At 38.1% G+C, this 14,564-nt stretch overlaps 1 protein-coding gene across 2 annotated transcripts in view; it reads right to left on the bottom strand.

Annotated features, from left to right (window-relative positions):
* Positions 1–734: 734 nt before the first annotated feature.
* Positions 735–14,564, bottom strand: part of rgs7a (regulator of G protein signaling 7a) — a 51,402-nt gene continuing 37,572 nt past the window's right edge. Inside the window, exons 5-18 of one of the 2 annotated variants that reach the window (XM_084947697.1) lie at positions 13,330–13,436; positions 11,479–11,530; positions 10,392–10,456; positions 9,987–10,063; positions 9,685–9,766; positions 7,868–7,942; positions 7,608–7,706; positions 7,319–7,380; positions 6,824–6,934; positions 6,597–6,722; positions 3,417–3,603; positions 3,018–3,107; positions 1,819–1,855; positions 735–1,591 (exon numbers count right to left, since the gene is read on the bottom strand). In XM_084947697.1, the coding sequence (XP_084803823.1) occupies positions 1,835–1,855; positions 3,018–3,107; positions 3,417–3,603; positions 6,597–6,722; positions 6,824–6,934; positions 7,319–7,380; positions 7,608–7,706; positions 7,868–7,942; positions 9,685–9,766; positions 9,987–10,063; positions 10,392–10,456; positions 11,479–11,530; positions 13,330–13,436 (1,154 nt within the window). In that variant the 3' untranslated portion in view covers positions 735–1,591; positions 1,819–1,834. The remainder of the gene's footprint in view (positions 1,592–1,818; positions 1,856–3,017; positions 3,108–3,416; positions 3,604–6,596; positions 6,723–6,823; positions 6,935–7,318; positions 7,381–7,607; positions 7,707–7,867; positions 7,943–9,684; positions 9,767–9,986; positions 10,064–10,391; positions 10,457–11,478; positions 11,531–13,329; positions 13,437–14,564) is intronic. The other variant, XM_084947698.1, reaches the window with a different exon arrangement.

Genomic DNA, 14,564 nt, shown 5'->3' with positions numbered 1-14,564 from the left:
ATCCATAATAGGCAAATCTAAGATGACAGATGTTCCCTTATCTTATTTTTCCATCGTAAGTTTTCATTTCCTCACCTTGAATTTGACAGTTAATGGTACTTTACTTTTAAGGAAGTGGATTAGATTTGGAAAGTGGATAAGAGAAACAGTGGTTGCCTAAAACCCCCTAAATTATCCTTTCTTATTGGCACAGCACCACATCAAAACGAAACCCGTAACCTCCAATCCATAAATCATCTGTGCATGCACTAACAGCATGCTTTGAAAAAAAAAATGCCACGGTTCACATTCCTTGATGCAACCGAGACAATGATGTTTGTCTCTTTTGCGGCTCTGGCTATGCTGACCACTGGGCACAAAGACTGAAAACTCTGACTGTCACTTATGCCATCAAAGAGCTGAAACATCAACAGACCGTGCAAAACCTCAGATGGGCAGAGTTTGAACAATAACCCTTTCAGCAAACCGGAGGATGATGACACTTTTGCATGACAAAACTCCATTTGTCTGCAGAGTACCGTAGCTCATTTTGCTGATTTGTGTTGAAAACTCTTGTTTTTTTTTAACCGATGGGAAATAGTTTAACCCCATCTAGTGGCAGAAAGCAAAAGTGCATGGTTTAAGCGTACATAACCCGTTGGATTATATTAAAACTGATGAATATTTGAATGAATGAATATTTAATTCTAAAATTGTGTGTATACAGGAAAAGAAAAAATCAGACCCAGGCCATATTAACAGATAGAGGGCCAACTTTAATAATACAAGTAAGTAAAAGTGTCTTTAAATATGGTATAAAAATAAATGCAGGAGAGAATAACAAAGAATTATGTTCTACGCAAGACAGGAGACAGCATTTTTTTTTATGTAAATCTGAATGTGACTTTACAGGAGCAATGAAAATCATATGTGCTAGTTATTTGTAGTGCAATAAAATAATGCAAAGCAAAAATAAATGCACCATAAATAATAATATTAATCATAATATATATATGTATATATATATTGTATATTCATTCTGCACAACACTTCCCATAGCGTGACAAAGTATCTGTGATCTCAGATCATGTAAAGCAATGACATTGGTTAGATTTATCAGTTTAAGCTGTCATTTTATATTTTTCTACATTTTTCTTTTGTTTTTTTTTTTCTCTCTGACATCATTTGTTTCAGCTGGAAGTGAGAGACAGGAGGGAGGTTCCGATCCAGCATTTATGATGGAAAGAACTAGAACACTGGGTATAACTTTCTTCAGTGTCATTTTTTTATTTTTTCATCTTGACTGTCTGTCAGTCTCCCCTCAAGTCCAGCAGTGCCTCCTTTCTGAGAATACTGGAAATATATCAGGTATTGAAAGTGGAGAGAGAAGAAGGAACATCCCCTCCATGGACATGCAACATCCTGTGGACAACAGATGAACAGAAGGCTTGGCTCATCATCCGGCTGGGCCAAGAGTAGATGACAGACAATGATGATGAAGAGATGAAATGGTTCCCCTCTCCATGTCCCAGAGAGAGAGAGAGTTGGCATTGATTTTAGCATGATGGCACACAACTGGTCAACCTCTTGGATGCCAGTGGTTTCCCCTGCGCTGGGAGAAGAGATAAGAAAATAGGGAATAAGGTGGAAGAAGGGAAGAAGAAATACACAGTATTTTAACAACACACTTGGTGCTGGAATTGCACATTTTGTATTGCATTCAATGGTAGAATTTAGCACAACATTTAAGTAGAGTAGCAATCACAACATGCTGACAAGAATTAAATAACAACAACCAAATGTAGTACATGAAGATGATATGGTATCATTGGACATTACCTGGGAGTAAGACCCTTCAGAATAAGTTCTTACTTTTCTGTTGAGACAAAAAAAAACAACCACACATATTTGAGGTGACTTTAGTTTATGGATTCATAGGTCACTAAACAAATTACACATATGTAAGAATCCATGAGCTAGATCAACAAAATATGCAGGCTTCGTTTAATTTTAGCTGGCATAAAAAAGAATATTCTGCCATCATGTAAAACGATGTACTACTTTCACATCATATTCAATCAAAAAGAAGAACTAACACAACATACGCCCCAAAAGTGATGTAGGTTTAACATTTTTTTTCTTTAAAAAAAACCCCCAAAAACATTAATACAATACTGAAATTTTATTTGCCAGATAGATGAGCTGATAAAGAGTAGGAGGTGTGAGACAGGGTAGGTTTTTAACCACGTGGATGCACTTGTGTAATGCTGAAATATTCTGCATGGTATGACATCCCATTTTTCTGTATTCATAAGAGTTTCTACAAGCCTGACAAGAGTCCTGATCAGCTCCTCCATCAAATACACCTGAAAGAGACTCCATTAATATATTGTACAAATCCGCTTTGCCTGTTATTGTTTGCAGCGGTCCGATTTTATTTGCAACTTTTTTTGGTTTGAACTGGTTTGCACTTTGGTTTGGGAGACATAGACTTAACAACTGAATTTAACAGCATATTTTGTCTAAAAACAAATATGTAATTTCAAGAAGCTACTTGGAGTCTGAAATGCACCAGGCTGCTAAAGCAATAAGGCATGGGAAATCCAAATCCACTGTGATTCCTGTATTGTTCCAAATCTGTCTGCTGCTGAGTTAACTTTACTGTGATAAGTCAATAACAATATAATTGTCAATTTCTTGATTTTTGTCCCTTAGTGAACAAATAAATATCAACATTACTCCTGTAGCAGAATACACTGTATGATACTACAGGTAAATGTAAAAGCAAGTTGCAGACTTGTTTTTACGCAAGGGGATTACTGGGAATGGGATAAAATGTAATTTAACAGACTTTGAAAAGGTGTGACTTTGGTTGCTAGAAGGGCTTATTTCAGCATCAGCAAGACAGCAGAGTCAGTTCAAATCCAAATAGGGTGTCACGTAATGTCATCATCATGTACTTCTCTCGTCTTATTTTCTCACTAACTAATTTATCAAATGTTTTTAGCCAGGCTTTGTGGTTTATTTGATTTTGTTACCTTCTTCTTGGCCTGTAGTAATTCCTGGTAGGCACTGGAACGGATGAAACGGCTGTAAGAATCACTCTTCATCAACTTGTAGATGTGTTCCTGGTGAAGAAACACATAATGTGAGAATGATGAACAAAAGCATGAGTATGAAGTCAGGCACGAATAACACTTGTACTAAAACCAAATCAAAAAAAATCTTTCACTGATCCCCAAGACTGTGGTTTGTAAACTGCTAAGAGTAAATATCTCATTGGTCTGTCAGCTACACTCAGCACTAGTTTGATCACTGTCCAAGTCCCAGTGACAGGCTGAATGTTCCTATTCCTCTCTACATTGTGCAACACAAACTAAACAGCTGTGGCTATTATTTAATATCTCTTCATCATTTCCTTTTGGGCAACCATTCACCTGTGCATCCTCGAAGGCGTAGCGTCCAGGATCTTTGACATTCTGGGTGGTTTTGTCGTAGCTCTTTGAATCCACATTGATGGCACTGGGTGCCCCTGGGGCCAAAAACTCTTGCCAGATCTCCTGGACTCGAGTTGGAACTTCTCTAATTGGACGCTTCTTTAGTTCCTGGACTGCTAGCCAGAACCTGCAAACCAAAGTCACAACTATTTCAAACCAATGAAGGGATAATTACTTGCAGTACACATCAATTCCACAATGGACTAATTTTGCATGCTGTCCGTTGGGACAGCGGACAACTGAGCCTGGTCAACTAATTTTGTTTTATTGTACTATTGGCAGATATTAGCTTGTGATAGATCGGTTTGTATCAGTGTGTATTTCGTCAGATATGCAGTGATAATTTTTTACTTATTTGTTTGCTTTTTTTTTTAAAGTATTACTGAGTTATAAATTAAGGAATACAAGGCAAAAAATAATTCTTGGGGTAATTTAAAAATGTGTCATTGGACCGTCTCAGAAAGTCATTGTTTGCAATAGAAGCAGATGAGTATGCAACTCAGCTGACCAAATGCTCATGTGGAGTCAAATGGTATTTTAACTCGAGACCCTAATTTGGCGTAATGTGCACTAGGTTGTCAGATGATTAAAACCATGACATCTGCAGCTTTTGGTATCTAGGCATTAGTTTAAAAAAATCATCTTCAATACTAAGTTGGTAATTCCTTTGAGAGCACCCCTTTTCCAGTTTTTACCTTTTATATTAATGAATTTGCTCCATCATTCTGTCATCACACAAAAGAAAGAAAATGTAACACGTGTTAAGGAATGTGACTGGACTATAATGGATTTCTGAACTTTCTGGGGAGACTTCAACAGAGACAGATTGTAAAAGTGGAAATTATATCAGCAGGAAACCATTTTAATTTAAAAAAAACCCAGGTGGATAGAGGTTAAAATCTTTATGAATGACAGTGCTTGCGTGCTTGCTAGTGGTGGACGTGTTAATTTCCAGGAGAGTAAAAACTGAGAGTTTAATTAAACTGACCTAATTATTAACTTTGGGTAGCAACAAATCAAGCATGTAGGGATTAGAGGAGCCACTCTGCACATGATTACACTACATTTAGCTGCTTGTATGTGGCTCTGATATTCTGCCCACTGTGACAGTGTGCATATTTTAAGTGATGCACCCACCAGTTATCCCTGCTTTGAAAACATTACCATTACTATACACATTTTATAATTACTCTCCAAAATGCCTTACACAGGGGAAGAAGTATTGACTCCAGTAATAGCAATCACAGTAACAACATGTTGCTGCTGATATGAAAATGCACCTGTTATTATGAGTCATTTGTACACCTAGTAAAAAGCCACTCAAGTCGTTATTGATCATGTCTACCATCAAAGAAAGATTCATCTCAGGATAATCATATTGACATGTACTTTGTGATTCCTGTGTTTCATATTGCTTTTAATGTATGTGTAGCTAGAGAAGGAGTGCATTCTCAACCCTCACTCATGGCAGCAAATTTATTCATATATTCCCATTGTATGGACCCATGTGGGATCATGAGCTCAGACTAGGCCCAACCTACATGTTTTACCTTTACAAGTGGCTTAACATTTTGTGGCACAGATTCAACACAGTGCTGACAACATATCTCAGAGATTTTGGTCTATATTGACATGATAGCATCAAAACGTTCCTACAGATTTGTCGGCTGCACATCCATGACGTGAATCTCCCATTCAATCACATCCCAATGCTCTGTTGGATTGTGACCTGGTGACTCAGGAGGCTGACTGAGTTCAAGAAACCACTTTGAGGTCATTTTAGTTTTGTCACATGGTGCGTTATCCTGCTGGCAGCAGCCATCAGAAGATGGGTGTGCTATGGTCATAAAGGGATGGCCATGACGGTCAGGTCAGCTGTAGTTTTAAACAATGATCAATTGATACTAAGGGGGCCAAAGTGTGCCAAGAAAATACTCCCACAACACAGTGTGCAGTGAATTCATCCTACAAGGCAGGATGAATTCACACTTTCATATTGTTTACACCTTATTCTTATCAAAGCAGAGAATATTTTTCCAATCTTCTACTGTGCAATTTTGGTCAGCCTGTTTGATATGTAATCTCAGTTTCCTGTTCTTAGCTGACAGGAAGGGCAGCCGGTGTGGTCCTCTGATGTTGCTGCCCATTTGCTGCGTAATTTGGTTATAAGAAGTGGGTATTTGAGTTCCTGTTCCTTTCCTTTTTCTGTGGAAGCAGTCTGGCCATTCTCCCCAGACCTGTGGCATCAACAAACAAATCTTAACCTTTGGCTCACTGGATTTTTTTTCTTTTTCAGGCCACTCTTCGTAAACCCTACAGATGGCTGTGCAGGAAAATCAACAGTTTGTGAAATACTCAGACCAGCTTGTCTGGTCCCAACAACCACGCCACGTTCAAAGGCACTTAAATCACTTTTTTTTTTAATTCCAATCAGCAGTGTGTACATACCTTAAGTTGTTGTCTTGTGAATGGCTCATCACATGTTTGAGTTTATGAGCGCTTAAGCGATTAGGTTATACCTACTAAAGTGGCCGGCGAGTGTGTTTTTGAGGTATTATTATTTTTATACTAGGCTACACTGCAGAGTCAAATCATTTCTTTTCACAGAAGTAGTTTCTGGTTGCTTTGGAGATTTATGTACTCAATATCAAGCACCGGTTCATTTTATAAATTATAACAAACTTTGATTAAATTCCAAATGATATATTTTTATCATTGTTAAAATAAAATCTATCTCAACCAGCTACACTGAACTGCTGATGCATTATTATCTTTTTGTATCTTCTTAGTACTCCTTCCACAACTGTTGATCTTTAAGTAAAGTAGCTGCCCTTGGATGGCAACCATATCTAAATTTTGGATAGTTATAGACAGATGCTATAAATGTTTCAGTGAATGCAGAGCAACGGTGGGAAAGCAGCTGTTTAATATTTTTTACTCATGGTTGGCTGTGATACAAACTGCTTTAACATCCAGTCAAACATGTTAATATATTTTATATTTATATTAATATTTCAGCTAAGATGAGGACATTTCTAATGTAGACAGTGCAATACTGGTATAATGTATGTACTGTATATGGGCATGCTGCTCTATAGAAAGAACTTTTTTATGATGTACCTGAGATTCTCTGAGCTGAACTCAGACTCCAGGAACTTTAGGAACTGCTCTCTCCCAACAGGATCTTTGAGAACCTCGTCAATGCCAAAAGCCCACCTCTTTACTCTCTGCTGGCCTGGCTCCTTACTGGAGGAGGACACAAAAAGTACAACACGATTTCACAGATCAATATGTGCTATAGAAACACTTGGGAATAACGTTTAGCATTTGTGGTTTTCTGTACCCACCTGGCTTCAAGCTCCCAGAGTGTGGTGTCATCTGAGATCCAAGGGTTAGATGGGTCTGGTGGCGTGAGGAAGGGGTCGTATTCAAGATACTGCTCCGTATAGCCCAACAAACTGTTTTTTTAAAACAAGAATGGGTGGTTTATTTGTTAGCTTTACCTGACAGAAAGAGAAAGTAAATTCCCTTGGGAGCAAATACTATAAATTAAATGAAATGTAGAGTTTGACTAGAGGGATTGGCTCACTACTTGGACACAAGGATTTAGAAGTCTTTCCTGAACACATCTCTCTTTTTTAGAAAGGAATGACAAACAGACACTTTGTGCAGGATCAGGTATCTGGATCTCTGTACTCTGATGACAGCTGAAGGCATTGTCTTGGCTTAAACACTGCTCAAGGTCATCTTAGTTCTTAATTCCCAGCTGTGTTAGGCTGTTTAAAGGCTCAATAAACAGATCGATGGCTAAACTGAATAAAGACACAAAGAACATCGCTCACCTCTCTGCCACTTTGGACATTTTCAGTCGATGCCTGTCTAATTGCAATTGCCAAAAGGTGATCTGAAACCACAGCGGGGAACAATGAGCAGACAGCAGTCTCCATGAATTCATTCATTCATTTTCAGTCATACTGATATGACATTTCAAGTTATGCTTTATATTCAAAAGGTGCTCAGTGCAATTAACTGGATACAGAAATAAGACGGCTGTAGTAAAATACCAAGTCCAATTGAAGCACTATCATTGACAAAAATCACAAATCCTCTACTGCCACCTGTAGGTCTAACCTGTTCCTGCAGTTCTTCTTCTGTAGGCTGCTTGGCCTCTGGAGCTGGGGTGTGGGTTGGGCTGTGGGTACGGATGTCATTCTGCAGCCCATACACAGACTAATAAAATCAAAAACGTAAGCATCAATATAAGTAGCCTTAATGCTGCAAACAAGCAAAGCATGGCAATATGAAACTGTTTGCATTCATACTTGTAATATATAGGCTACATACAAATTAGTAACATAATAATCATGTAAGAGTAGAAAGCTCTTAAGTACCTTTCTAGTTTTGTGGGGATTTTTCATTCTTGAGGACTTCTTTATGTCAACTTCTGTTGTATTGACACATCCAGGCTGTGAAAAAATGAGGAGAAAATCCAAAAATCATGAGAAATCCAGCTTGTGATTACAATTTTAGCTGATTATACTCCTCCTTGAGCTTAGACTCTTAGAACACAGTTATGTACTTTATACCACAGTGTACTCTAGCACGATGCCACAATTAGTAAAGGTGTCGGTACTGTGCAAAAGTTTTAGGCAGGTGTGAAACAAAGAATGCTTTCAGAAATATAAATGATTGTTTATTGGCCCCAAATGTGTCCTGCAGCAGGACAACGACCCCAAACTACAGCCAACTATCTTCAAGAGGAAAAAGTAGTGGTGGAAGTGATGGTATGGCCCCCACAGAGCCCTGATCTCAACTTCATCAAGTGTGTCTGGGATTACATGAAGAGACAGAAGGATGTGAGGAAGCCTACATCCACAGAAAATCTGTGGTTAGTTCTCTGAAAGTTTTGGAACAACCTGCCAGCCGAGTTCTTTCGAAAACTGTGTGAAGAACTGTTTTGAAGGCAAAGGGTGGCCACACCAAATATTGATTTGATTTACCTTTCTCTTTTGTTCATGATGATTAAAATAAATGATTAACACTTCCATTTTTGAAAGCATTCTTTGTTTACAGCATTTTTTCTCACCTACCTAAAACTTTTCCTCAGTACTGTGTCATTTTTCAAATACGCTTAGCCAACAAATTCTCATCAGTTCCCATTACAAATCTTTCACATCTGCAGCAAGCTTTGTTTCTTTGCCAAGGTTACATAGTCCACAATAGAGACAACACCAACAGAGGACATTTGCCTGCAGTCTCATGTCATCTAACTCAGACAGGGGCATCTTAAAATCTCACCAAGTACCCCGCACTTTGAAAATGATGCTAAAGGATACTATGTGCGTTAAAATGTGATGCCTGCGGGTCCTGACCAAGCATCAGTATGTGACAAGTTGGAAGTGAGAATGAGCTGGATTTGCTGGAAGTCTCCAGGACAACGTGTCAGATGCTGGTTAATTAAACATGGAATGTGCCAATTCTAGGAAAACATGGAAACCAGCAGGAAATTAGAATCTTAGAGTGCAAATACTGGCTGATTGAGCAAGTAGTCTAATCTAGGTTTCTTCCAGAAGAACAGAGCTTGATGGTGTCACTGTGAAATTTGAATTAATATTGATTATGTTGCTCCGAGGACGCATAAATTGAACTTGTTATTTCCCAATTAACCGTGGAGCAGTGGCTTTCAGGAATACAGCAGAGGAGACCCTTAAACCTCAAGGGGAAACTAAATGCTAATGCTAAGCAAGTGTGCAGGAACAAGGTAAAGAGCAGCGGTGAAGCTGATGTGTTGTGACAGTTATTGATGTGGCATTTCATGTGTATGGCCAAGGCAAATACACATCGGGGTATTTGCAGAGCGTTCAGCTATTTATACTCTTTAAATGTTACAGGAACCATGTAAAGCTCATATATAAATTCTGTCATCTATTAAGTGACAGAATTAAGCTTATAATTGCATAACATTTATGAAACAATTTATTAATCACAGTGTTATGTGATATCTATAAAAAAGACAATACATAACTCACAAAAACTAAATGTACCATTCTGGGTAATTGTTCTTTTAGAGTGTGGTCAGTGTGAAATAATTATTTCAGCATTATTCACTTTTACGAGAACTAGTAGGATGATGCTAGTAAAGTCAGCAAAACAATGGTATTAGTAACAGCAGAGGTGATTATGACAATGCCATCATAATTTTACTCACCACTGGTCTGTGCACGTCCCAGAATGCTCTTTCCTGACTGTCAAGAATTTTTCTCTCAATTTTGTCTCTTTTCTTGTCCACTCTGGGAGAGAAAAGATAGAATTCAGGGAACAGTTCTGACAGAGTGTGTAGATTAATCTAAAACATTTATGAGCCATTTACTTCATCACATATTTAATGTGCAATCCATCTGTGAAGTTGTGCACTGGTAATTACAGGGACGTTTAATCACGACATAACGAGGCTGTAAGAGAACTCACTTATAATGGCTCAATACGTGTGTGGTTCTTATAGAAACCTACTTTGCTTGTGCTTCTGCTTGCATAAAAATGAACTCCCATTTCCTGGCGAAAGCTCTCTGTAGCCTTGCTAAGCTCTCCTGTAAGTAAAACAAAGAAGAAGCAGGAAAACTAAGCTTTGTAGGAATCCAGGCTGATTATGTTTATCGCGCATGCTGTGTACGGTGCACAACTGGATACAATCTTTAATGACTCCTGCTCTGATATGAAAGAAAAAGACGCAGATAATGACTAAACCAGTGATTCATTTAATAGCTTTGTTGAAAGAGAGCTGCAAATTATACAACGACACATGGAAAAACAAATGTTGTTACTGTCAGTATGAACCAAAAGGTAAGAAAGCAGTGCTAATACAGGAAGAGCACAGATAGAAAGGAGTGCTGACACTAAAAGACCTTCTTCACTTACCGCTTCATAGTCTGCAAGCTCCAGACGTGCTTTATTTTGCATTGTTCTTTTGCAGAGGTAAACAGCTGAGAGAGACAAAGAGAATGGTAATAAAGGGAGAACAGGATCTCAGCTTCGTTTTAACAGCCTTAAGTGGCCCTGCGTTGATTCAGTTAATCCTCTCAACTGCACATTTAGCCTGGACTGCAAATCACAAAGGTCATTTACTATGATGTGTGTGTGTGTGTGTGTGTGTGTGTGTGTGTGTGTGTGTGTGTGTGTGTGTGTGTGTGTGTGTGTGTGTGTGTGCCTGCAACTGCTGGCGCTTGTGTGTTTGAAGGTGTGTGCACGCCTGACTTTTGATGTCTTCCAGTACTATCATCATCCCTTCATCTCTTTGTTAACTGACCATAATGTGCAAGCTTCATTATGCCATTAGAGTGTTTTCATTAAGGGGCACCATTCAAGTGAATCAGTTGCTGCATCTGAGACACTGACTTCCTCTAACAGTCCCAGGATTATTCCCACTGTGAGCATTAGCCCCTTTCCCCTTCTACAATTCAAACAACAAATGAAAGACCTGCAAGGATACAGCTATTCAGCAACCCATTTTTGGCATTATGAAAGCTTTATCTCCACTCTGCTTGGCTGTAACAATGAAAAGCTCATCCCTGTATCACCATTAAAATGCTCAGCCAACTGTGCACAACAGGTGCATGCATATCAAGGCATTCCTGTTTTCCTTCACAGTAATCAGACTGCCTCAGTCAGAGTATGACTGAGGTAGACACAATTAACTTTAGTTGGAAAACACTGAAAAAAATAAATGTGTAAAATAGAAAGCATTACATTATACCTGATTCTAACTGCTGGCCAAGCGTTTGAGTAAAAACTAAATCTGATCCTTGTTATCATATCTAACATGGAGACACAGTTGCATCACTTGCGTTTCATCTTTTTAACCTCTGTAAAAATCAGCATTAATAACATGTCAGCTACAGTTTATGCGATATACAAACAGCCTGTCTCATTAGTCTTCTCTATACACACACAAACACGCACATACACAGTGGAAGTTCAAATATGACTACAACAGAACGGCTCTCACCATAGTCTGTGTTTTCTGGTTCCCAGCAGTTTGATGGCCAAAAGTACGGAGTCTGAAGGGAAAAACGAGTCATTAAGAAACAAAACTTTAAAAAAAAGACCTTGCATCTTTGATAATGTACAACTAACCACATGGTGTTTCGAAATCAAAGTGTACTGCTATGTTACTTTGGGTGGGCATGTGGTCCCAGCCCTGCATCTGTCACAATAAAATATTTTGTTGTATAATGGGTTTGGCATAATGTCTAAAGCACATAAGCTTCTTTCAGAGAGTGCTTAGAGCAGACCAGCATGAGAGCTCGCCCTCCTTGGGCAGCATTGTATGGACTGGCACCAGATGAAAAGTGATTACATACAAAAGGCAAAGTAAATGGTACTAACACAAACAGCCTTAGGCATTGATTTACTCTTGTTAGTTGCTGTGCAGCACACTTGGGGGAACTCACTTGGTGGAAAATCACTAAAACTGTCAGTCTGTGTATTGATGTTTGGAGTACTAGTTCATGAATGGAGCCCTCCCCTCCCCATTCACGAACTAGTATGAATTGTGTTCAGGACCTCCTGGTTTACTAACCTCATATGTAATTGAACTAAGTATACTTCATACTTCATATGGGAATGAACATTTTATTTCAACTCCAATAAATGATTTGAAATATCATTTGAAATAATTTTTTTGTTCTTTTGCTGCCATCCTGCATAAATGTTATCATTTAACATGACTTTTTATTATAGCACTGTGCAAGGATCTTAGCCACCCCTCATTTTTTATATTCTTCTAGGAAAACGAGTGCAGTGGTTTAGCAAAATGAGAAAACATACATGGAAATACAGTATAGCAAGAAAAAATATTTTTGTACAGTGCTAATGAGCTTAAATTCAGTATTTGGTATGGCATTTATCCTTTAAAACAGCTTAAACTCTTATAGGCAAGCACTCTTGTAATTTATTTGAGTAGTCTTCAGGAATAGGTTTCCAGACTTCTTGATTCAAAGCTCTTTGGATCTTGGCTTCCTTTTGTTATGTTCTCTGTGAAGATGATTCCACACTGCTTCACTAATGTTGCGGTCCGGGCTATGAAGAGGCCAATCCATGACTGATAGTGTTCCATTGTGTGTGTTTTTTATCCAGATATGCTTTTACTCTATTGGGACTGTGTATTTAGGATCACTGTCATGCTAAATAACATAGTCAAAGTCAAAGCTTGTTAGACACTTTCCAGACCGATAAAATCTGAAAGTACTTTTCTGCGTTCATAATTCCATCAATTTCGACAAGATCTCCAACACCACTCTCTGAAATGCAAATTTGGATTCAGTGCTCTATGAGACATGTTGCCATTGATTTTTAGTTCTTGTGTAATTTGGCATGCATCCATCTTTTTCTCTATCTCCTTTCCTTAAAATTGCTTCTTGACAGCCACACTTCCACTGGAGTCATTTCAGCTGATGGGTCACATGCATCTCCCAGGTTCTGTGTCCGGCCTTTGTTGGATTTTCCCCCCTATTTCTTAAAGACGAACATGATGACTTTCAAATACTTTTCATCTGCAGTGAATATTTTCCACCCTGCCACTTCTTTTGTCCAGTTTCCTCATTTTTAATTAATTAATGAATTGCAACACCTTATGTTCACAGTATTTGATGGCCCTAATCAAAAAGTGGATGAAAAGAAAGAACAGAATAATCTATTGACTCTAAAAGTCCTTGACTCTAGCAAACTTAAAATGCTAAATATTTAAAAAATATGATTAAATATTCCCTTGATTAAGCAATGCTGACAGAGTCGGACAGATGTATAATAAAAATAAAATCATTCAATATAATGAGGAATTAAACATTAACATTCTTACCTGAAACCTATAGAAAGTGCCATCGTCTTTGAGAGTGAGGACGTGGTCAGAGATGGGGAAGAAGTAACCATGTGCAGCCATCAGAGTTCCCAGATGAAGAGCCTCCACTGGGAGAAAACACAGATAAAAAGACTATTTACAGCTTGATGCGCTCCTTTTTTCCAGTTTTTTTTCCCAGTAGTACCAGATACCAGCACATGTTAATGTGCTTTCATGCACATAAAACATACACACTAGTAGCAGCATGTTTTTGCCAAGAAATGCAGTAATGAGATTGTGTTTCTAAACAAAGAGCATCATAGCAAGCTTTACAACACTGTTGAGATGACTGTTAAGATTTTATTTCTGTGAAGGAAACAAGATATAATTTTCTTTCCTTTCGGTAGACGATATGATGACAGTCACACAACAGCCAAATAGTAGCGTCAAATAAAAAACAGCTTGATCTTTTTTTTTGATTGTTCAAATCATAAAAAATCACATATACATTGTTTGCACATTTTGTCCAAAGACATATCAGACTAATACATGATAGTAAATGTACTGTGTGAGTTTTAAATACACTGCTGGTTGAGCTTAACAATGGATAAGGATGGGCTAGATGTGTCTCTATTTAGTGGATCTCACACTAAACTAAGCTATCCAGCTGCTGGTTTTAGCCTTCCACTTAAGTTCTAAATGCATGCTAGAAAAACACATTTTTAAAAATGTCAAACACTTGCTTTCATTTAAATTCTAATTTATTTGCTTTATTTAATTATACAGAGGCATTACAGGTAAACCTGCTTGGAGATCTCAGTTTTTCATTAAAAAGAAGATTCTCTGATTACGCTGCAATCAATACCTCCTCATCACAGATATTGGCCCAGCATGTGTTTTTCTTTTTATTTGTATCCCCAGCTAATTAACTTTATTCACCGTTCATCCCAAGGTGCAAATTCATCCTTCGCAATATTGCTAAAATGAACATAAATAGCTAAACTAGGAGCAGTTGCTTTAATACACTCTGCACTGCTATCCCACAGAGATAGAAAGACCTCCATTGCATCCAAACAGCTCTGCAGGAGATCTCACTGATTAGCCCACCTTAAGCTTGAGAAGTGTAACTCATCAGTCAAATCAATGTTGTGCTTAGCTGGAGTGAAAACCTGCTTACCTCTGGCACTCCACAGCACATGGCTGACTGTCCCTGATTTAAAGCCATCAGATAATGAAAACATGTAATCAACATCAAG

Source organism: Perissodus microlepis, chromosome 13 (genome assembly GCF_051167445.1).
Source record: "Perissodus microlepis isolate ML-2025 ecotype Zambia chromosome 13, ASM5116744v1, whole genome shotgun sequence".
Taxonomy (NCBI): domain Eukaryota; kingdom Metazoa; phylum Chordata; class Actinopteri; order Cichliformes; family Cichlidae; genus Perissodus; species Perissodus microlepis.
Note: the sequence above shows the minus strand (reverse complement) of the source record. Positions and strands in the feature narration are given on the sequence as shown.